The 23,159-nt window shown below is 44.0% G+C and overlaps 1 protein-coding gene across 1 annotated transcript in view; it reads right to left on the bottom strand.

The window, feature by feature from the left end:
- vps13c (vacuolar protein sorting 13 homolog C) overlaps positions 1-23,159 on the bottom strand; it is a 58,822-nt gene that overhangs the window by 16,570 nt on the left and 19,093 nt on the right. The window contains exons 23-63 of the mRNA XM_084732332.1: positions 22,628-22,764; positions 22,326-22,458; positions 22,081-22,198; positions 21,873-22,005; positions 21,490-21,562; positions 21,167-21,267; positions 20,921-21,074; positions 20,560-20,639; positions 20,278-20,337; positions 19,878-20,025; positions 19,676-19,792; positions 19,486-19,589; positions 19,178-19,345; positions 15,416-15,720; positions 15,151-15,298; positions 14,946-15,054; positions 14,702-14,835; positions 14,459-14,615; positions 14,149-14,228; positions 13,951-14,010; positions 13,652-13,805; positions 13,367-13,486; positions 13,183-13,286; positions 12,162-12,329; positions 11,609-11,913; positions 11,258-11,405; positions 10,277-10,415; positions 9,322-9,443; positions 8,532-8,698; positions 7,703-7,953; positions 7,032-7,258; positions 6,837-6,929; positions 6,455-6,688; positions 6,236-6,367; positions 5,537-5,626; positions 5,089-5,244; positions 4,121-4,388; positions 2,875-3,035; positions 2,672-2,793; positions 2,280-2,577; positions 1,240-1,629 (exon numbers count right to left, since the gene is read on the bottom strand). Coding sequence (XP_084588458.1) covers positions 1,240-1,629; positions 2,280-2,577; positions 2,672-2,793; positions 2,875-3,035; positions 4,121-4,388; positions 5,089-5,244; positions 5,537-5,626; positions 6,236-6,367; positions 6,455-6,688; positions 6,837-6,929; positions 7,032-7,258; positions 7,703-7,953; positions 8,532-8,698; positions 9,322-9,443; positions 10,277-10,415; positions 11,258-11,405; positions 11,609-11,913; positions 12,162-12,329; positions 13,183-13,286; positions 13,367-13,486; positions 13,652-13,805; positions 13,951-14,010; positions 14,149-14,228; positions 14,459-14,615; positions 14,702-14,835; positions 14,946-15,054; positions 15,151-15,298; positions 15,416-15,720; positions 19,178-19,345; positions 19,486-19,589; positions 19,676-19,792; positions 19,878-20,025; positions 20,278-20,337; positions 20,560-20,639; positions 20,921-21,074; positions 21,167-21,267; positions 21,490-21,562; positions 21,873-22,005; positions 22,081-22,198; positions 22,326-22,458; positions 22,628-22,764 — 6,368 coding nt within the window. The remainder of the gene's footprint in view (positions 1-1,239; positions 1,630-2,279; positions 2,578-2,671; positions 2,794-2,874; positions 3,036-4,120; positions 4,389-5,088; positions 5,245-5,536; positions 5,627-6,235; positions 6,368-6,454; positions 6,689-6,836; positions 6,930-7,031; positions 7,259-7,702; positions 7,954-8,531; positions 8,699-9,321; positions 9,444-10,276; positions 10,416-11,257; positions 11,406-11,608; positions 11,914-12,161; positions 12,330-13,182; positions 13,287-13,366; positions 13,487-13,651; positions 13,806-13,950; positions 14,011-14,148; positions 14,229-14,458; positions 14,616-14,701; positions 14,836-14,945; positions 15,055-15,150; positions 15,299-15,415; positions 15,721-19,177; positions 19,346-19,485; positions 19,590-19,675; positions 19,793-19,877; positions 20,026-20,277; positions 20,338-20,559; positions 20,640-20,920; positions 21,075-21,166; positions 21,268-21,489; positions 21,563-21,872; positions 22,006-22,080; positions 22,199-22,325; positions 22,459-22,627; positions 22,765-23,159) is intronic.

The following is a 23,159-nucleotide window of genomic DNA, read 5'->3' as shown; positions in this document are numbered from 1 at the left end:
AAATGTATAAATGTGGGATACTGAGTTGAGACTGTTCTGTGATATCACTGATGACTTCTTCCTTTTCTTTTTTATTTAATAACCTGCAATAGGATAAAATGTTTAATCTGAACTTTGGTAGAAATGATTTCTTATGTAATACTAAAGATTTATATACATTTATGTATTTATATAGGTGTGTGATTTTGTCTTTTGTTTATTGTAAATTTATGGTTATTGTTGTATTATTTATGAAAGCCCATATCTGCCACTGAAAGGAAAAAATATCCTCATAGTAAATCCTAATTATGAGATTAAAAAAAAGTCAAAATTATGAGATAAAAAGTTGAAATCAGATAAAAAAATCAAAATTTAAACTTTTTATCTCATAATTTTGACCATTTTATCTCATAATTATGTTTTACCGTGGGGAAATTTTTTGTTTCAGTGGCAGATTTGGGCTTCCATAGTTATGTGTATTACTTCTTATTAAAAAAAAAAAAAGAAAACAAGGTTTTTGTCTCTAGCATTTCTTCACTGTAGCTTCAAATATAAACTGAAACAAGTTTGAAGGACCAACATAAAAAATTTTGTTAAAGAAAACGCACACATCTGAGAGGAAAGCCAAAAGATTTGGAGAGAAAAACAAAATAACTAACTCATCTGGCGAACAATCTGCATTAATTTAAACTGCAGTCAACATGAAACAGGCAAATAAATAAGTTATTCCAAACCAGATGCAAATACAGGTGCCTGTGCACGTTCAGCTGCATCTGCAGCTACAGGTGCAGCTGCAGGTGCAGATGCAGATGCAGGTGCAGGTGCAGATGCAGGTGCAGGTGCAGCTACAGGTGCAGGTGCAGATGCAGATGCAGATGCAGATGCAGGTGCAGGTGCAGCTGCAGCTGCAGGTGCAGATGCAGATGCAGATGCAGGTGCAGGTGCAGGTGCAGCTACAAGTGCAGATGCAGGTGCAGATGCAGATGCAGGTGCAGGTGCAGGTGCAGCTACAGGTGCAGGTGCAGGTGCAGGTGCAGATGCAGATGCAGGTGCAGGTGCAGCTACAGGTGCAGGTGCAGATGCAGATGCAGGTGCAGGTGCAGGTGCAGGTGCAGCTACAGGTGCAGGTGCAGGTGCAGATGTAGGTGCAGGTGCAGGTGCAGATGCAGATGCAGATGCAGGTGCAGGTGCAGGTGCAGGTGCAGCTACAGGTGCAGGTGCAGGTGCAGATGCAGATGCAGGTGCAGGTGCGTCTCTCACCTTGCTCTTGCTGAACAGGTTCTTCTTCCTGAAGGAGAACAGGATGATGTCTCTGAAGTCGGCTGGGTGTTTGACGCTCACATCCTCGGCTCGGTACTGCAGCACTCGAGACGTCTTGTTGATGATCCAGTATGGACTGAAGAGGGACAGCAGCAGGCGGCTCACCGTCCTTGTCACGTGGACGCTCACATCCACCGTCATGTTGGTGTCCGAGTCGCAGGTGAGAGTCACAGCAAAGAACTCGGGTACGTCCTGCTCAATGCGAACGTGTCCGTGCCAGTTACGTCCCTGATACTTCATCAGCACCAGAGACATGATCTCACCTGCGACTCGAGCGTTCAGCAGGTCCGATGTGCTGCCTTCAGGGAGCTCGAACGAGTCGGCCGAACTCTGAGAGGACAGATCAGGGTTACATATACGATCAGATTTCATCAGGTTTGGCTTTCAATTCATGTTTAGATTGTTGTTTGTAGAACGACTGGTCCAATTCTGAGATTCAGAATTCAGAGTTCAGAGAGTTTAGTTTTAGAGTTTAAAATGAATTAGGCAGAGCTCCGCTGCACAATAAAAAACTAATCTTCGTTTAGTAAATCCAAGTTTAAAACTGAAATTAAATAGTTCCATTCAAAATGGAGTTTGTTTACCCAAATGTATATAAATACATAAAGTGAGTCCTGAGTGCTGTCAGGACCGACTAAGTATAAAAACTTTCAGCTGCTTTCTTTGTAATTCTTAACAAAACAACATACATTACTCCTAGTTAACTAAAAACATGCTATGTTGTTAGCTAGCTAGCTAAAAAGACCCTAATACGGAATCACATTTAAACTGTAGAATTAAATTTAATCTTTTGAGTAAAAACTTAACTAAGGTTTAAATTGAATATTTCTTCATTTTAAGACAGTTTTAGAGTTTGGTGCAACATAAGCTAAACCAGGATTTAATCAGGTTTAAAAATGAGTCCTTGTTGGTGCACCCCACCCAAAGTCACATGACCTGGTCAAACAAAAATCAACAGGAATCTGTAGGAGCTGTTGTACCTCCATCATGTAGCGGACGGTGTAGGGCAGCAGATTGCGTAGCGTGGCCACAGGGTGGAGATGGATGACGTAGGCGGGGTCCCAGTCCTCCTCGCCATGGTTGGCAATGTGTCTCAGGTCGTCAGGGACGGCCAGCGTGCTGACCATCAGCGGCAGCAGGCTGCTGTCGGTCGCTGGACACTGAAGAACCGAACGCACCTCTGAGCTGCGGTGCACCTGTTCCTTCCACGACACGCAGGTGGAGGATGGACCATACTGCCCCTCCAGACATCCTGCCGGACGCACAAACAGCTGACATCTGGGGGGGCGGGGCATAAAACAAAACTGTCAACATCTCCTGTGCACCTGGAACCAGAGAAATACAAAGACTGTCCCTTGTGTCTTGGACTCACCTGTATGTTTCCAAGGCGACGTGAAACTCTGTCTCTGGTTGGGCCTCTCCGACGCTCTGCAGGCTCCGTGACGCAGGACAGTACTTCATGATGGCGAACGGCACAGAGAAGTGGTTTTTTATCTAAAGACACAGACAGGAAGTTAAAGTGAAGCTGCGTTCACACGTTCAGACGTCTGTGTGGCAAGGGTTTGTGACACAGACCTGCAGCGGCGAGCGGACTGTGATAACTTTGTTGCCCTCAGCGGCGTCGATCTGCAGCAGCACAGAAACCGCCTCCTGCAGCATCGGACCGCGGATGTTGTAAAGGCGGCGACCCGGTTTGTCAATGGCAATGTTGGAGATATCACTGTACCCAGAGGGAACTGCAGAGACACAGCAGCCATCTTTAAAAATCAGCAGTTTGATGTACAGGATGAACAGCAGGGTCAATTTCATCAATGACAGTTGTTTTATTTTATTTTATTTCAGGACTAAACTGTGAAAAAAAAAATAGAGATATGTTGTTTACTCACTAGCCAAAAGTATAAAAACATTTATTGTTTGCCAGCTGGCTAAAAAGTACGTTAGCCCAGTCAACATGAAACTCTTATATCTCATCTTTTGAGACTCTGAGCAACTTCAAAAAACAAAATGGCCGCTTACTACAACTATGCTGTGAGATGAAAAAAACTTCGCTGCGGGATGCTCCCATAGCTCAGTTGGTAGAGCGTTTGTCTCATGTCCTGAGCCTGTTGGTCCTCTGCAGCGGTCGCTGGTTCGTTTGCTGCGTGTCACTCCCCCTCTCTCCACCCCCTTTCCCCCGTCTTTCTCTGTAGAACATCAGATTTTCCATCTGATGGAGGCGAGGTAACTCTGAATATTGCGTTTGAAATTTTATTTAAAGAATTAAATACATGAATTTAAGTCCCGGGCCCCCTAGTCAAAAAAGTCTGGACACGCCCCTGTATGTGACTTCAGCTCTGTCACACTGAATTTTTTTTTTACATTCATTAAATATTTTTCATTAGGATTTATAAAATGACTTATTGTGTTAATGATATTATATGTTGTTTATCACAAAGACAAATTACATTATCAACAGAAACTGTGAGTGGGCAACATCATAATGGTATTTATTTCTTACATAAAAATATAGAAAAGTTTTTGATTATACAGATAATTAAATATATTGTATTTAATGCAGCAAAAGGCATTAAATACATGTTTTATAGTATAATATGATGACTTTTTGTATGAAGGAGTTACAATTTTTCAAGTCCGCAGCTGCAAAAAAATGCTGTTTAATAAAATATTTTGGCCCTTTCGAAGGTTTAACAGCCATGAGTTTGATCTTTTAAAACATATTTCCCATAACTGAAGAATAAAAGTCAAGAAAAAACCCATAAAAATATGATGTTTGTGTTTCTGTCTCGTTTTTAAATTAAACATGAGTGTTCTGTGTTCTGACCGATGGTGAGGTTGAACAAGCAGCTCTCTTGTCTCTGCAGAGCCGACAGTTTTCCTCGTGATGACGGTTCGAACATGGAGTGCTCCAGGTCCATGCTCTGCTCTGCCGCCAGCTCATGGAGTTTCCCCTGCGCAGCCATCGAGGCCACCGGTCTGAGGTTGGTGCTGTGCTGCACGATGATAGGAATCCCCAGAGAGTTCCTGATGGTGAAGGGAGCCTTCTCCTTCAGAGAATAGTCAGAGGTGGAGGCTGTGCCCTCTGAGAACGCCTGATCAAAACACAGCACGGACAGATTCATGGTCATCTGTGACTGAATCAACGTAAAAATCAATAACTTAAACACTTAACACATCTCATAACCATCACTTGTGATTCTGTTGTGACTGCTGTCAATAAAGTTTTTTTTTAGATTATTTTTATTATTTAGATAGGACAGGTGAAGAGTGACAAGAAAGGGGGAGGGAGAGAGAGAGAGAGAGAGAGAGAGAGAGAGAGGGGATGACATGCAGCCACAGTGCCACAGGCAGGAACTGAACCAGCAGCGGCTGCAGAGGACTGACGGCCTCAACACATGGTGCACACATCCTACCAGCTGAGCTAAAGAGACGCCCCTCTGTGTCTGATCTTATCATTTTTATCTCATTATGCTGTGAATTATCAAAGATTATCATTTCTTATTGTTTCTTTTCTTATCATACTGTTCTTATCTTATATATCTTTTTGTATTTTATCATTCCTTATTATTGTTTCTTATCTTATTGTGTTTTATGTTATTGTGTTTTTTTGTCTTATCTTACAGCATCGGATTTTATCATCATTTCTCATCTCATTGTTTCTGTTCTTGTTGTTTATTATCTTATCGTGTCATGTTGTATCTTGTCTTATCATTACATATTTTATCTTATTTTGTGTTGTACCTTGGTGAGGTTATAAATTAGAAGATGTTATGACATTACGAGGTGCTGTACCTTGGCGAGGTTTTGAATGACGTTGAGGCTGCACTGGGAGACGGTGATGTTCATGGTGTCTTTGGAGCAGATGTTAATGGCCGTGCGAGGTTCAGGAAGAATGACAAAGTCGTCTCCGTGGACAGGACTCTTGTCCTGGACAGGGTTGTTCTTCATCTGAATGAACAAAGATAATAAAGTGATTGTAACCAAACTAATGAGAATCATCTGATGTCGATCTGCCTGAACGACTCAGTGTTTGCTGAGAAACCTGGACGGAGTTTCATCAGGTGAACAGAGGACAGTTTACACTCTGAGTCGTCCTGTGGTGTTTCCACGCAGGCTGGTGGATTTATCAGATGGTGTTCTGAGTGTCTCAGAAACAAACAAATTGACCACTTTTCATGGAGGACAGTGAGGAAGACAAAGAAATAAAACACCTGCAGAGGTAGAATCAGCAAACATTCACCTCGAGCTCCAGGTTCCACCTGCGTCTGCCGCTGTCGACGCGTTCAATCAGAGGCTCCCACACCGCGTGGATCTCATTAAAGTAGTTCACCTGCAGACACACAACAGGTGTCAACATGAGACATGATAGAACATCTGTATGGTGGACAACTCTGTTTGTCGCAGTCACCACAGAAACATCACAATGAACAACTAAACAAGGTTCAGCTGTGATGGACAAGCTCAGGTGTGAAGGACAAGTTCAGGTGTGAAGGGCAAGTTCAGGTGTGAAGGACAAGTTCAGGTGTGAAGGACAGGTACAGGTGTGAAGGACAGGTGCAGGTGTGAAGGACAAGTTCAGGTGTGAAGGACAGGTGCAGGTGTGAGGGACAGGTCCAGGTGTGAAGGACAGGTGCAGGTGTGAGGGACAGGTGCAGGCATGTAGGGCTGGTTCAGGTGTGAAGGACAAGTTCAGGTGTGAAGGACACGTTCAGGTGTGAAGGACAGGTGCAGGTGTGAAGGACAAGTTCAGGTGTGAAGGACAGGTGCAGGTGTGAGGGACAGGTGCAGGCATGTAGGGCTGGTTCAGGTGTGAAGGACAGGTGCAGGTGTGAGGGACAGGTCCAGGTGTGAAGGATCTGAACCAGGTGTGAGAGACTGGTGTAGGTGTGAGGAATGGGTCCAGGTGTGAGGAACAGGTACAGGTGTGAACGGGTCTCACCTCCAGCGTCATGTCGGCTCTCAGCTGCAGCAGAGATGACCAGTTTTTGGCGGACCCATTGAAGGAGGACTCAGCCAGTAGCAGGGGGATGGTCCGATGTCCCAAACCGGACTCCAGAGTCACCTGGACTACCTGTGGGGGGGAGCAGTCCTTGGTCAACAGGAAACAGGTCTATCCCCTTCATTCTAACCTTTCAGAATAAAAGCGGAGACACCATACCTTGACCTCTGCAGCAAAGCTCTCGCCCTCGTTGCGTCCGTCCTGCTCTCTGAAACTCTCGGTGACCTCGGTGGCCTGGTCAACGCCCAGGAACCAGAAGTTACAGCCGTAGACGTTCATGACGGACCACAGGTCACTGATGTCCGATCTGGACTCCTGCTGCTTCTCATCACGCTGCTTTGCCGTCATGGCGGCTGTTATGGTCATCACGGTGTTGAGGATGAATGGAGATATCTGCAGGACAAAGACACAGTGGTCATGAGTTCACTGACAACTTTTGAACCAAAGTGGTATTTAAGTGTGTTTTATTATTTATGATATTTTTTGCTTAATTTCCTTTTTTACTAGTTCTCTTATTTTGTGTGTATAAATCTGTGTTTACCTTGACAATGACCTCCTCCACTGTCACAGAGCCGCTCAGTGGTTGGTTGGGTTGGGTTTTGGTTTCCAAGGCGACTGAGCAGGGTCTCAACACCTATTGGCCAATGTGAGATAGAGGAGTGAGAGGAGAGACAAATTATATGTAGATGCCACATTGGTCTTTGCTGTGACCTCACAGGTGGTCATGTGATCTTACGGTGGTGACAGCCTTGGCGTCTTTGTCTCTGATGAAGGGGCAGGCAAGGACTTTGAGCTCCCTCAAGTTGGCTCTCATGTTCTGCGTCCCGTCGTCCTCAACCTGTAGCGTGAAGTCACACTGAAACGAGGCCATGAGGGCGGGGGCGTCGGCCTTCATCAGGCTCGCCACGAACACCACCTCCGGGTCCACCACCACCGCCCGGAGACGAGTCCGAACCATGGAGGCTGCAGTGAGGAGACAGACAGGTCATATGACAGTTTTCATTTCTGCCTTCACTCTGTCTGAATGTTCTTTATTGCTCTGAGCAATAATTAATCAGAACAACATCTGTTCTGTTCTTCTCGATACAGTCGATGATGATGATGATGATGATAATGATGATGATGATGATGCTTGTTTAGTTCATATTAAATACGTCAGACTGTTTCTGTTGTGTTCATCAATCTCTCTCAGTTTAGTCTTAATATCCGTTTCTACGCCGACGACACATAACTTTATATCTCTAATAAATAAATAAATGAATCAGGAGCTTTAGAACAGTATTAAATATTAATTATTAACAGTTTATTTCAAATCTTTTATCTGTTGAAGAAATCATTTTGCTTTGTTTAGTCAGATTTAGTCAGACCACGTCCCCCTGTGTCAGTCTCTGGGTCTCGGGGTCTTACCTGTTTTGCTGTCAGCTCGGGGCTCGGCAGTCTGTCTCAGTGGCAGTCTGTCACTCTGTGTGGCAGCAGGTGCAGCTGAACTCTGAGGCAGAGCCTGCAAGAAGAAATCAGTGACGGCCATCAGAAACTCCACGCTGGCGCACAGGTAGAGTTTCTGCAGAACCGCCACCACCTCCCGCTCTGCTGCGCTCTGTCGATATGTCACGTCGATCATCGCCTCTGAGCTGTCCTTGTCTCTCCGACCGACCATTCTGCAGCCACGAAGACAAACAGACACAACAGCTAAATCACCACAGGAGACCATAATCAACACTGATACAACTTCACACAAGAATAACTTACTTTTTTTTATCCACCTGTAGTTGGATTTTATCAATTAATGTTGTTTCAACTCTTATGTTTTTTTTTACCACAACATAGTGTCTTTGTAATGCTTATAGTATTTTGAATGTTGATTAATGTACATTTTCCTCACATAAGAATGTACTGAATGTTGTATTAAAGACATTTATGGCATTTTTTTTTTTTACAAGACACTGAGGTTTAAAATGAGCTGTTCTTGTATCATTTTCTGTCTGCAGAAGGAAATTTGGAATTGTTTAATTATTGAATTGTCTATTTAGATTTTCCGTTCTAATCAGCACACGGTCACATGGTGCTGAAACTGAACAACCAGCAGGTGGCAGCAGAGTCCAAACAAACATTCAACTGAAGATGTAGTTCAGTAGAAAAATGAATCACATCTGTTAGTTTCAATGTTTCTGTCCCACACACACTGAGAGACAGAGGTGGTCATGTGACTGACGTCATGTGACTATGTGACAGTTACCGTGACGTCACCCTGTCCATGCCGGTCCTCAGGTCGTCAAGTGTGCAGTCGGTCAGGATGGTGGAGACCACCAGGCTGCCGTTGGTCAGGATCCTGCCTGAAGTCTTCAGGAGGTGAAGGGTGAACTCTCCCAGTCTGACGTCCTGCTGGTGCTGCTGGTCTGAATCCTGCAGGAGAACACACGGGCCAGAGACCAGAAACCAGGATCAACAATAAAGACAGAGACCAGAGACCGGAGATCAGGATCAACAATCAGGATAGGGACCAGGATCAGACGCAAGAGGTTTGTGCAGGTTTCAAGATGTCAAATTTAAGACTTTTTAAGAGCTTTATGAATCTAAGTTCAGACCCGTTTCACGTCCACTCAGAAAAACAAACTCAGTCTGCATCAGTGTTTATTGGTTCATTATTGGTTTTGTATTGGTTTTTATACTTTATATGTTCTGTATGAATCAGATGTCACAAAGTCTTTCAAAATAAAAGACAAAAAGCAAATAAAAGACTAATGAAATATGGTAGAAAGGTATTAATGAAATAAAGAATATACATAAATAACAGATCTGACACCCACAGAGGTTCAAAGTTTCACAGCCTCAACAGCACAGGAACCACCAACAGACCCGAGGACTGTGCTGTCATTCAGCACTTTGGGTGAACTATCCCTTTAAGAATAAACTATTACACTAAAAGTCATAAATGTGACAGTTTGTCTTCTATCAGCTTTCAATGGTTCTTTAACACCAACAGAACATTCCAGAACTCTCAGAGAACCTGAATAAAACCCACTGACCTGTTTGGGGTCGTTGCTGTACAGAACCAGACCCAGAGCCTCAATGTTGAAGTTAAAATTCAGTGTCTCCAGAACTTCATCCTCCTCTTCATCACTGCTCACAGTCGGCTTCACAACATCAGCTGAATGCACGGAGAACACACAGAAAACACACATCAGCTGAAGACACACACCACATTCACCTCACCTGAACTCAACACAGAAAACACACATAACAAAACAACACCTGAATGCAACACACATCTGTTTCACTGTTAGTGCTTAACAGGCGGCTCACTTCATGACCCAAACATGAAAAAAAAAAAATGCCTACAAAACAAAACCAAAATAAATCAGGAATGACTGAATGACTGAAAGATCTGCATACTGTACAAGCAGCTGATGGAGAATTCAAAGGCCTAAAAGGCTGAAAAAAGGTCCACGCTGTTCTCTGCACTTGGCTTGAATTAATGTAGTACCTCAATTCAGCCACTAGATGGACACAGAGATGCAAATGGAAATGACTACAGAGGGGTGGAAACCGACTCAAATGACCCATAAACAATGGACTATTGATCAGGAGTGTGTGATTCGCCTTGATAAGCAGCTCTTGATCACAGAGCAGCAAAGATAAGACTTGATTTATGGCTACAGCTGGATGAAGTCAGGTTTATGTGAGTAGTAGGAGTAGTAGGAAAGTAGGAGACTGCTAACAGTGAAAATGTGGTGAATGAGTGGAACAGAAAACACTGAAGAGTTTTTGATATGTGGTCATTCATTTGCTCTGGTGTTGACAAAATGTATTTTGTGAGGTTTTAGCTGAGTTTGTTCTGTTTCATTTGATGTGCACCTTGAATTTATTTCTACACCATTAGTTTGATCTTGTGAGGTGTTTTGTAGCAGACGGGCGCTATAAGACACCATCCAGGGTCACCTCCTTCCTGTCATGTGACCATGAGTGTGGTTCTGTTCAGACCTGTGAGGGGGGCTCCAGCTGCTCGGATCTGAACACTGGCCTCCTGTTTTGGGCCGCTGGACTCCAGACTGACTGCCTCGCCCAGATTCTCCATCAAGATCCTCAGCAGCACCTTCAGGTCCTCCTGACTCAGCTCCACCTGCACAAACACAAACACAGACGGAGCCCAGATCAGTACTGACCTTCTCAGCAGGTCTTTATGGACTTCCTGCTGCCTGAAACATCTCCTGTAGACAGCAGAGGCTGCATTTCATTTTCAAGAACTATTTAGTTCTTAAATATCAGCAGGAAAAACACTTGTTGAACAAATGTGATCACTAATAATCACGACTGGATCCTGACGGGATGTCTACAGACAAACTGTCAGTCTTCACTACACAGAGGAAACTAATGCTGCAACACTCTAGACACTACAGAAGAAGACGTGTCTTCACAGAGAACTGTTACTGTACCTGCGGTGGTGAACATGTGGACTGGATGAAGAACAACAGGACACAAGTTAGAGACACAAACACTCAGTTTACCTGAGGTGGATCATCAGCTTGTCAGGTGACCAGTTTAAAGTTTAATATGTTGCGTGAACCTCAGAAAGTCACTCTGAAGGTTCAGATTTTATTTCATTTTATTCTGAGGAGGCTTGCCTGCCACACATTGTTTAGATATCATATCCTACCAAAAACTTTATTCTTTAAACGTTTAGATATATGAAATATATCTACTTTCTGAAATATGTTGCTTTAACTGTTTTAATTTCTAATCTGTCTTTATTGTTCTGCAGCAGAACACCAAAACAAATTCTTTGTATATGAAAACCTGATTCTGATCAACTTTAATAATCAGTCAGTATAGAGCAGCATCTGATCTGTGATCGGTGATTTTAAATATAAACCACCAGCAGTACTGGAACCAGTCTGATCAGGACAAGCTGGGCTGAAAGTTCTACAGCCAATCAACACTTCCTGCTCCTCCTCCACCTCCTACCTTCATTGGTTTCAGGTCTCCATTGATCTCCACAGCGACCATCTTCTTGTACCAGGAGGCAGCCAGGTTCCTCTTGATGTTCAGGTTCAGGTTCACGGGTTCCAGCAGCTCGGTGCTGGCTCCACCGGACGCCCCGTCCAGACACGTCCTGAACAACAGGAGACAAACCGAGATTAAACAAAACTTAGACCTGGTTTATTTACACACTGACACAGTTTGTCAAAGGTATCATGTAAGAAACTGTTTTAGTTTCCAAACTGATTCTTGGTGTTGATGTCTCCAGTCTGGACTAACTGCTGCAGAGTCTTTGGTTTCAGGAGCCTTTTTTTGACTTTGGAAACGCTGACTGACCTGGACAGTTTGAGCTGCGTCAGCTGGATGTCCATGTTGTCTATGACAGCGGGCAGCGGACAGCCATCGACAGGCAAAAGAGAGAAGCTGTTTCCCATCGTGATCAGACCCAGGTCCATCACCAGTGCATTGTGGGAGGTGGAGGACTGGGGGATGATGATGAGTGGAGCCTTCAGTTTGATGTCCATGGACAGACGGAAGCTCTTCTGAGCAAAGTCTCGAACGCTGGACGCTGCTTTTTCGGCCGCCTGAGCAGTGGCGGCGCTCAGAGCTTCTTTAGCTGTCTGGAAGTTGTTGGTGAAGTTCTGAAGCAAACACAAACAATCAAAACTGTTACTGACTCTGAAATCTGCATTAAAATAGACTTATTCACCAACAACTAAAATTATATTCAGAATGAATCAAAACTGATGTTGACAAATATGAAATATGAGTTCTGTCTGTTTTTCATTGGGATCTTTGACTTTTAGAACACTTTTATTATAACAAAAACTAAACTTCAAACACAAACTGAACAAACTACACACAGAGTGTCAGTGTTTGAGAGACTCACCAGCAGAGACATGATGAACTTGTGCAGGTAGACCACCTGGATGCAGCCCACGTTCAGCTTCACTCGGCCGTCAGTCTTGGAGGTGTCAGCGTAGCCGGCCCCCTCCGTGGCATTTGGCGTCAGACTCATGGTGAAGCTGAACACTTCGTCACCCACAATGGAGATCGCCTGAAGGACAGAAAGACCTTTATTTAACCTGAACAGAAGATAATGGAGCCATTCTGATGTGGTCCACACTGTCCTGGGACAGTCCTGGGTCTTCACGGGACATCGCCCAAGAAGACCAGGAAGAACCTTCAATATGGTTTGTCCAGTGTCGTTTGTGTGGTTCTAGAAGCTTCTATGGTACACTAGAGTGACACAGGGTGGTCTGAGCATGCAAACGGTAGTCTGAGAGAGTCTAGGGTGGCCTGTGGTTGTTTCATGTCATTTTGGAGTCCAGGACATTGTATGTAGTCCAAGGAAGTCTCAGGGAGTCTATGGAACTCTCAGGTCTTCCTTGGTAGTCTACGGCAGTCCCCTGGGGAGTTCAGACGTGTTTGAAGGACTTGATGCTGGTCACAGGCAGTCTCGGTTTGTGTGAAATAATCTGAAATAGTCCACGTCAGAGTAGTTCTCAGTAGAACCTTCAGGGTACTTCATAGGAATCTAGTGTCATCTGTGGCAGCACAGGTTATGTTGGGGCACTGCAGGGTTAGTCCACAATACCCAAAGAAATCAAGACCGGTTCAGGGCGATGTGAGGTTGTCCAGGTTAGTTTGTTTTATATAACTATTGAAGATGCCTGAATAAGTCAAATCTGTCTTATATGATCCCAACCAGCCAAATCAAACCAAAACATTCATCCAATCACGTTGGGTTTTACTGGGACGAGTCTTTCTACAGTCCTGTGGTGTGAGCTCAGCCAATGAACACTGGTTCATATCAAATCTAGATAGGTCGATAGATAGACAGACCGATAGATAGACAGATAGACAGACAGACAGACAGACAGACAGACAGACAGGTCAGACTGACTGACCTTCTTGTGGACACTTTTGGGATCGACGTTGAGGACAATGAAGTCTCTCAGGCGGGCTGATATGTGAGTCTGTGGTCCTTGCATCAGCAGAGAACCATTAATACCTGAAGGACAGAGCAGATTGGATGAATCAGGCTTCATGTCAACCAATCACAGCAGACAGAACTCAGCTGAGACTCAGTACCTTGGATCTTGATGTCGGCCATGTTGCAGCTCTGGTCGCACACCAGGACATTGAAGGCTCCCAGCGTCATCATCACCTTCAGGTCAATGACCTCACTGTCTGCAGGTGACACCAGGGCAGCTGACAGGAAACACCACAACAAGACACATTAAAGATGGCATACATGTTGAGTTTCAGTTCAGACCCACACTGTAGCAATTTGTGGTCACTACATACTGGTTTAGGGTTGGGGTTATACTGGGATTAAATGTGATGTGTTTGTTGATGTTGGTGTGTTGTACTGACTGGACTTGGCGGACACCATCTTGTCCTCTGTCTTTGGTTTAATGTCCCTCTCTGGAGATGAGACACTGCCAGATGACAGAGCCACTGACAGGAAGTTGATGGCTGACAGCAGAGCCTCAGTGTGGAGCATCAGGTCGAGAGAGGTGAAGGTCACCTGTAGACAGAGAGAGACATTAGATGAGTGCATTAATAATCTGTTACTACTAGACTGTATATTACACAGTGGGCAGATCAGAAAACTTTAGAGATGAGTCAAACACGTGGAGTGATGATCAGTCCGTGTTCGTGGATGGACTCACGTTGATCATCTGTTCGGTGTTCTTGTAGACTGTGGAGAAGTTTGGACCCGAGCGGTCGGCCTGAAGAGTGAAACAAACAGAAACGTGTTCAATGTCACTTTTATTCTCTGCTCATAGATCTTCTGCTCTGACTTCTGACAGCACACCTGTGGATCTCAACAGGTACTCAGGTGAACAGTGAATAACCGATGTCCTCACCTTGAAATACTGCACTTTGAGCAGTTCGGCTCCAGACTCTACTGACGAGCTGATGAGACACAGTGGCTCGCCACTCGAGTCTGAAACAAGATTGAAGAAAAACAATCACTTTGTCAGAGTTTATGTTTGACCACATGTGAGTACATGAGGTACTGTATGTACTGGATCAGCTGCTGTTTCCTGTCCAAGCAGGAACTAGCTGGGACACCACAGAAAAACATTACAGTACACCATAAAAACGCTATAGTATATATATACAGTATATATATAGTAATATGTATATGGTATAGAGAACTGTAAAGGCTCTGACCGTGGAACTCAAGGCACTTCATGGTGATCTTCTTGATGTACGTTGTGGCACACATGTCATACTTCCTGACTTTGGTGTCGATGCCCAGCTGAGCGACATGAAAGACCAGGAACGGTGACTCTTTCTGCTCTCTGGGCTTCTTCAGGGTCAGCAGCACCTTGAGGAGGAAACAGGAAACAGAATCAGATGAACAAGACGATCAGGACGAATGATTTCCGATCAGAGCATGTGAAGGTTTCATACCTCTTTTACTTCAAAGTTGAGGAGAACATTAATCGTGTTTTCAGTCAGAACTCCATTGGTGGTGGCCAACACATCGTCAGATCCCGTCTGTAATGACACTACCTCCACCTGCTGCTCAGCAAGCTCCGCCTTCTCTGTGGATGTAAAACAGTCATTTAGAAAAGACAGAGTTCTCTTCACATCTTCTTTCATGCTGGATTCAAAGGTGACACAAGGTGTCAACATGCACTGAGAGGACAGTTACCTTGAGCAACCTGTCTTTTGACGTCCATGCTGTGCTCTTTACTGCCCTCCCCGATGTTCTCCACCAGGATCTTCATCAGCACACCAAGGTCTTCCTCACCCAGACTCATCTGATAAACACACAAGACACTTTCATGTTTCAGTCTGAAAACCTGTTCACACCTCACCATAATGCAATGACAGTTAAAAGAACAACAAACACATACATTGAGGGAGCGGAGGACTCCCTGGACCTGGACTCCAGGGATTTTGGTGAACCAGGAAGCAGCCAGGTTCCTGGTGACCAGCAGCTCTAAGTTGATTGGCTGAAGGATCTCGATGTCTGGCTGAGAGGAGTCTCGCTTCAGCGTGGTTCTAAAAACACATTTAATCAGCGTTTAATCACCGTAAACCAACCTCTGATCAGTTGCTGGTCGCAGCACCATGGTTCTGTCCTGATAGTCAGTATTGATCAGAGTTCTGTGTTGATACCTGGAGAGTTTCAGCTGCGTCAGCTTCACGTCCATCTTCTCGACAACCGCCGGCAGAGAGAAACCTTCTGCCTGTAGCAGAGAGAAGCTGTTTCCCACAGTGATCAGACCCAGATCAACAACCACGGCATTGTGGGAGGTGGAGGACTGGGGGATGATGATGAGCGGAGCCTTAAGTTTGATGTCCATGGACAGACGGAAACTCTTCTGGGCGAAGCCCCGGACACTTGACGCCGCCTTCTCGGCCGCCTGAGCGGTGGCAGCACTTAGAGCTTCTTTAGCCGTCTGGAAGTTATCGATGAACATCTGTAGGAGAAAACAAATCAGGAGTGAGACAGTAATCAACACCGGGTCACATGATGAAGAGAAACGCCATGAAGGAGCCGATGTGAGGCGTTCACTGCCTGGACGGAGCATACGGTCATTTCCGTTTCATAAACCTTCAGATGAAGAATATGAACCTCAAACATCTCAAACATCAGAATCGTTGTTTCTATGCATTTATGCATTTGCATATTAAAAAAACCAGTATGAAGATTTTCTGAAGATAAAACTTTTTGGTCTGTAAATGCAAAAACAGATTTATGAATCAATAATTATTATCAGTAGGGCTGCACAGTTAATCGCAATATTATCAAAACTGCAATATGGCCAAGTGCAATATCCGAATCGCAGATCCAGAACCAGATTGAATAACTTTTTTGGTTCAGTAAAAATGACAATTGTCATGAAAAAATGATCATTCCTACAATCAATCACAATTTCAGTCAAAAAATTTCAATATGACATTTTTTTACCACGTCATGCAGCCCTAGTTTACTGTAACTTCAGTGATATCAGCTGTCTTAACATCTACACACAGGTCTGCTCAGCTGACCAGAGCAGCTCTGCGTCTGTCTGTCTGTCTGTCTGTCTGTCTGTCGGTCTGACACAGGCCTCAGTGTTGACTGGCTATTACTCGTGACTTCTAACCAATCAAATAGTGCTGTGGGTGGAACATTGAGCAACATCTAAAACAAATCTCAATTTTTTTTTAAATGAAAAATGTGTGAGAAAACAGCGGATCCCAACAAATATGACATCAACATGATTTTGATGTTTCTTTTCAGGAAATATGTAAATTATGAGGCTAAAATGCAAATTTCCACTGATCATAATGCATATCACAATTTCAGTCAAAATAATCTCAATTTATATTTTTTAAAAAACATATTTTGCAGCCCTACCTTCAAGGTTCAAAGGTTCATATAATCAAATTTTAAGTTTTTGAAAGAAAAATGAAGTTCTTAAGTTCAAGAGGGGAAGTGAGGTCACACAGGCAGAGGTCATGTGACTGACGGGGTAGAGCAGTGAGGGGGTTAATGATGATGGCAGCAGAGTGAGGTGCATAGCACTGATGGAGGAGGTGACGTCTGATAACATGAACAGCAGGATTTCATCCGTTTTAAACTCAGAGCTGCTCTGATGTTCCATATTTTTCTTTGTTCGTTTGTTGTCTTTCTGGCTGATTAACCAACGAGTCCACGACTAAAAGCAGACGTGGAGTCGAGGGTTGACCTGCTCACAGTGTCATATTAATTAATGAGATTTAAGGTGGACTGAAGGTGCAGCTGAGTGAAGCTGAAGCGGGAGGTTTGATGCTGGAAGCTGTACCTCATCAGCAGACGAATACTGAAAGCTAAAAGAAGCCTGAAAGAACAAAAGACACCAACAAGACGAGAAACATGAGAGACTGCAGAGAACAACAACATGCAACACATACACATGTTCAGTTCTCACGTATAACACACAAACACAACATGTCTACAGAGAACAAACATACATCTGAAGCTCATTTTAATCACTTCCCTTTAACTGACCAGACTCTTATTATCTGTCCTGTTTCTGTGTCCTGTGTAATCTGTGTAATATTTCACTTTAACAGCCAAAGACAGTTCAGCATTTAGATTAAATAATAATAATTATTATAATGAGCTGACGATGACTGAAAGCAGGGTGGAACCTTTAATGTGTGATCGTCCATCTGACTGCTGTTATAATGAGGGATATGCACTTTTAGTCGACTATACAATTAAACGTGTCCACCAGAAATACTAGGTCAAACTGTTTATCAAGATTTTATTCATGCACAATGCCATTTAACTGTTGCCTCCAAAGTGTTAAGCAGCTGCCCGCCACTAGTCGGGGCTGCAGCCCCTCTCGCCCGGCATGTACGCCCCGAAGGTACAACCAGCCCTGGATGTTCTTATCAGGTCTTACAGATGACAGCTCATAAAACCAAATGGTTTGGCATGGTTTGATATAAAATATGGAAATAAGGTTGAACGTAGGCTGTGAAAGAATAAACTGACTTTTTTACCACATCATGCAGCACTAGTTTATTGTTGCTTCAGCGATATCTGCTGTCTTAACACCTACACAAAGGTCTGCTTAGCTCACCAGAGCAGCTCCATGTCTGTCTGACCGTCACAGGCTTCAGTGTTGATTGGCAGTAACTTGTGACTTCTAACCAGTCAGATAGTGCTGAGGGTGGGGCATTGAGGAAAACGTAAAACTAATGTCCCAAAAACTAGATGTGATACAATGATACAATCTGAACCGTTACACCGCAAATAAATATGATCATAAATCATCTCAGTGAAGAGATTCAGCTGATGGCGACACTTTGTTAAACACATGAAACTAAACTACTGTGTGTGATCACATGATGGATCTGATGTCATCAGTGATGTCACAACTCAGATGTTTCTTCATAATGAAACAGTCTGACATGAATCAGCTGTGGTCAGTTACATATCTATCAGATGTGAAGCAGTGCATTGTGGGATTTCTAGTAAAGAGATGTGATTAAACCACGAAGCCGTTGTTTGCATAATATATACTTTATATTAAAATAAAGGTGTCATGATTTAACCACGATGTGTAAAAACTGAAATATTGATATGTTAATAATACATGTGATAATATTGTGTAAATAATCCAGTAACTGTGAATCCTGAATGATCTGATGTCAGTTACAGTATTGTGAGTTTAATTTATTGAACGATGAAAGAGACAAAACACACAATAAACAAAGTTAAAGATGAATTTGTGTAAGCGTTTTTTTTTGTTTTTGTTTTTTTCTAGAGATATTTCTCTTTCGGATAATCAAGTAGTGAACATGTGATACAGTGATACAGCTCTGTGTTATAATAAGAGCTGATGTTTGTGCAGCAATGATCAGACAGAGAAAGACACAAACACACAATTCAACAGAAAAGATACAACTGAAAACACAAACAAACAAACAAACACACACACACACAGCCCACTAATGTTTAATGTGTGTTTATATAAGTTTAAATATGTATGTTTGAACATATAAATGAAAGTGTGCCTGTGTGTCTGTATGGATATAAATGCATGTTAATCACCCATGTGACTCTGTAGTTCTTCTAAATCAAAGACTAATAAGAATTATGGTTTTAAAATGTGTATTTTGATTAAAATTAAGAGACTCTGAGACACTTTAAAAATAAAATGGCTGCTCACTACGACGACGCTGTGAAATGAAAACATGGAACATTTTGTCAAGTTGTTGTCTACATTTAATAAAACATTTTTTTTGCTCAGTACAAGATTTAATGGCCGAGAGTGTCATCTTTAAAAAGATATTTTCCAGTATAATTGAAGAATAAAAATCAAAATATTCTTCATGTGTAGGTGTACATGTGTATATGATGTGTGTACATGTATATATGTGTATATATATAAAATGTCTGACCAGCAGAGACATGAGGAACTTGTGCAGGTAGACGATCTTGATGCAGCCCAGACGCATCGTGACCTTCCCGTCCACCTTTGACATGTCGCTGTATCCCTCACCCTCCGTCGCCCCCGGAAACAATGACAGTTTGAAGCTGAACACCTCCTCACCCACGATGGACACCGCCTGCAGGAGGGAGGAGGAGGAAGATCAGCATCATCCTCAAACCACCACAGTAATAATAATAATAATAATAATACTAACAATAATCATAAGGATAATAAACAGTGATGAGTATTAATGATAATTATTGCAGCGTCTCAGACCTTTGTGTGGACAGTTTTGGGGTTGACATCTGTGACCACAATGTCTCGGAGTCGAGCGAACACCTCCGTCTCCTTCGCCTGCACCAGCACTGATGCATCGATTCCTGCAGGGCGGCGACAGTCACATGACACGTTAATGGTTTTAAAGCTCAGCTCACTGCTTCAGTCTCACAGAACCAGGTGTTTGTACCTGTGACTCTGATGTCAGCGATGCTGTGGCGGTCGTCACACACCTCCATGTGGAAACAGCCCAACATGGCGAACAGCTTGAAGCTGAACACGCCGCCATCTTTGGCTCCTTTAGACACTGCAGACAGAGCAGAAACTAGACGAGTCAGAGACATGTTGGACGAGACACACTGACACACCTGACAGAGACAGTCTGGACTCACCTGTCCGGCCCTGTCCCGTCTTCACCCGTTTTTTGTCATCCTGGTCACGGGCAGCGGTGAGTTGTGGCGGCATGGCGCTGTTCAGGTAGTTGATTGTTGACAGCAGAGCTTTAGTGTGAAGGAGGAAATCCAGAGAGGAGAACTCCACCTGGAACAGGTAAACATCTGTCTGTGACACACCTGAGAACACCTGACAGGTCAGCTGACACCGACACACTAAGTGTCACCAACAGGAAGTAACACAAATGTTCAATCATTCACCTGAATGTACTGAGTTTATTTCATATTTTATACTTTCATGACAAAATATTTAATTTTGTGTCCATTTGTAATGGTAGTAAAGTATTCAGCCTGACCCTCCTCATGAACATTTGTTGCTATGGAAACCTGCTCCACCCACCTTCAGCGTCTGCTCGGTGTTGTTGAACAGAGTCTGGAAGCTGGGACCGCTGGGGTCGGCCTGCAGGACCACAGACACACAAACACAGTCACATCAGGATAAACACCATGTGTGCCACAGCGATCAATTCAAATGTTTAATTAAAAATCAATACTATGTGACCAAACTGCATGGATTGATAGATTGATAGTGATACATGGACATGACATCACACTGATCCACCTGAGCTCCACCTGCAGCGTCTCTGAACACACCTGAACAGGTGAGTGCGTTTGTGCTCACCTTGATGAACTCCACCTTCAACAGGTCGGAGCCCTGCTGCTCCGAGGAGCTGATCAGGTGGAGAGGACGATTCCTGCCGTCTGATGACAAGACATCAACAACAATAACACATTATAAAACATTATAACGTGTTATAACACATTATAACAGGTCCAGTACCTGACAGGACAGGTGTTCCACTCAGTTCTCTTCTGTTGATGGTTCTACGTGATGATCAGAGCTTTTTATGTACAAATGTTCTCTACCTGTTTCTTCATCTTTATCTTATTTTACCGTCTCTAATCTTGGAATTGTTTCCATTGTTGAATCTAATCTAATCTAAAATAATAAAACACATGTTAACGTTGGGTCCAGATGTTACCTGGCAGGTCGCAGTAGTCGAGTGTGACTCGGCGCAGGTATGAGGTGACACTCATGTCGAAGCTCCGCCTCTTCCCTTCAGCCCCCAGCTGACAGACGCTGAGGGACAGGACGGTCTTCTCCTGGTCCACCTGCCGGGTCAGCTCCAACAGCACCTGAACACACCGCACAGACACTGTGTCACATGAAGCTCCGCCCCCTCTGAGTCACATGACCACCTGACCTGAACCAGAGAAACAAACAAAACCTCTTTGACTTCAAACTTGAAGTGAAGGTCGGTGAGTTCATCCAGAGCTGAGCGCTGATGATCTTCATCAGTCGACTTCTCGCTGGTGTCTTCATCTGAGTCTGACACACAAAGATACTTGTTATCATATTACAATTAATACTAATAATCGTTATAACATGATCAGAATAATTCACATGTACACAGGTAATTTTAAAAATGTTTTAGAAGCAATGTGATCTCCTTCCAGTGTTTTCTCTGTCCAACACAGATCACACGAAAACTGACTGTTAACCTATGATTCAAAGATATTTAACAGCCAATCAGAGAGCAGCAGCACTGACCTGTTTCCAGGGTGTCGAGGAGTGCGGGATGCAGGCTGAGTGCCGCTGGTCTCGTCTCCGCCAATGACAGCACCTGCAGCAGGACACACGCCCAAATATGGTGACATCAGTTCTGAGCTACAGTCCGGCCACCAGCCAATGAACATTCACCGTCACTTCCCAACTTTAACCAATCACTAAACACACCTGATGATTCCCTAAACACTTCCACCATCAGTCTGCTTCACTTTGTCACTCCCATAAATTTCCCATCAGCCCTCACTTGTCCCTCCCTGGACTGTCCCACACTGTCTCTGATTGACTCTCAGAGACAGTTTTAGCTCCTCAGGTGTGTTTGTGTCAGTGGGTGTGGCTACAGTGAGACCGGACTGTACCAGGTGTACCTTCTCTGTCGGGGTGGAGGGGGCGGAGCCCATGTTTGGCAGCGGGATGCTGTCCACCAGGTCCAGAACATTGTGGATCTTCTGGTCAGAGATCTTAACGTGCAGCAGCGGGAGTTCCCCCGACACCTTGAACCTGAAGAACAAACAGGTGAGTCAACAGGTGAGTCAACAGAAAAACTGGACACCTGTCCACAGGTAAAGGTCATACCTGGGCATCCGGGCGTCATTGTCCACCATACACTTGGCGAGTTGGACAGTAAAGTCCATCGGCTGCAGGATGTGTTGAACTGATGAAGACTGAAGCCGAGCTGCCTTCCAGGCCTCACCTGGAAATAAATTACAGCTGAAGCAATGACATATCTGGTTGTGTAGGTGTGTGTGTGTGTGTGTGTGTGTGTGTGTGTGTGTGTGTGTGTGTGTGTGTGTGTGTGTGTGTGTGTGTTAGTTGCGTACCTGACTTGCTGTAGAGCACCTGGACTCGTCGTAGCTCCACGTTGTATCTCTCGTAGGCTCGATCCATGATCTCCTCCAGAGACGAGAAGGACAACGAAGACGAACTGAGACCGCCCTGATCCACACTATTCAACTACACACACACACACACACACACACACACACACACACACACACACACACACACACACACACACAAACACACACACGCACATTCAAGGACAATAAAACAATAATGTGTGTAGAAAAATGGTTATTGATGAATATTTACTGATAATCTGATTGTCGACAGGTGAACTCACCTGCAGGCTGCCGAAGTCCACGATGATGAGGTCTGACGTGTTGCTATAGAAACCAGACTTTGGTATAAGAAGGTAGGATGGCTTCAGGTCAATCCTCAGGTCCAGGACTTTCCTGGTCTCAATGATGTGAGACAGACCTGCAGAGACCAGAACCATCGAGTTAGTCCATACATCCACCAGAGGGCGCTGCTCAGAGTCAAACGTCACCCCCAAAGAAGAAGAAGAGTCAGAAGTCTGTCACAACAACAAACATGGTGATGCTGGAGGAGGTTTAATAATGAACCTGTTGAGAAAGAGACAAAAGTGGAGGCAGTGTTGGAGACAGTGGCGGTCTGTGAGGTCATTAAACACATCATCACATGTGGGCGGAGAATTCTCTTCACTGACTAACTGATGACGAATGTTATTTCCAACACTTTTGGATGCTCAAAACTTCTTCATGTCCTGTGATCATCTCTCTCTTGAACTGTTGACTACGCTGCCCCCCCCCCCCGACTACCGGTGGTACTGCTTCTCTGTTGGGTCCAAATCT

This window comes from Lutjanus erythropterus, chromosome 1, assembly GCF_056507025.1.
Source record: "Lutjanus erythropterus isolate fLutEry1 chromosome 1, fLutEry1.hap2, whole genome shotgun sequence".
Taxonomy (NCBI): Eukaryota; Metazoa; Chordata; class Actinopteri; order Lutjaniformes; family Lutjanidae; genus Lutjanus; species Lutjanus erythropterus.
This window is presented reverse-complemented; position numbering and strand designations above follow the sequence as displayed.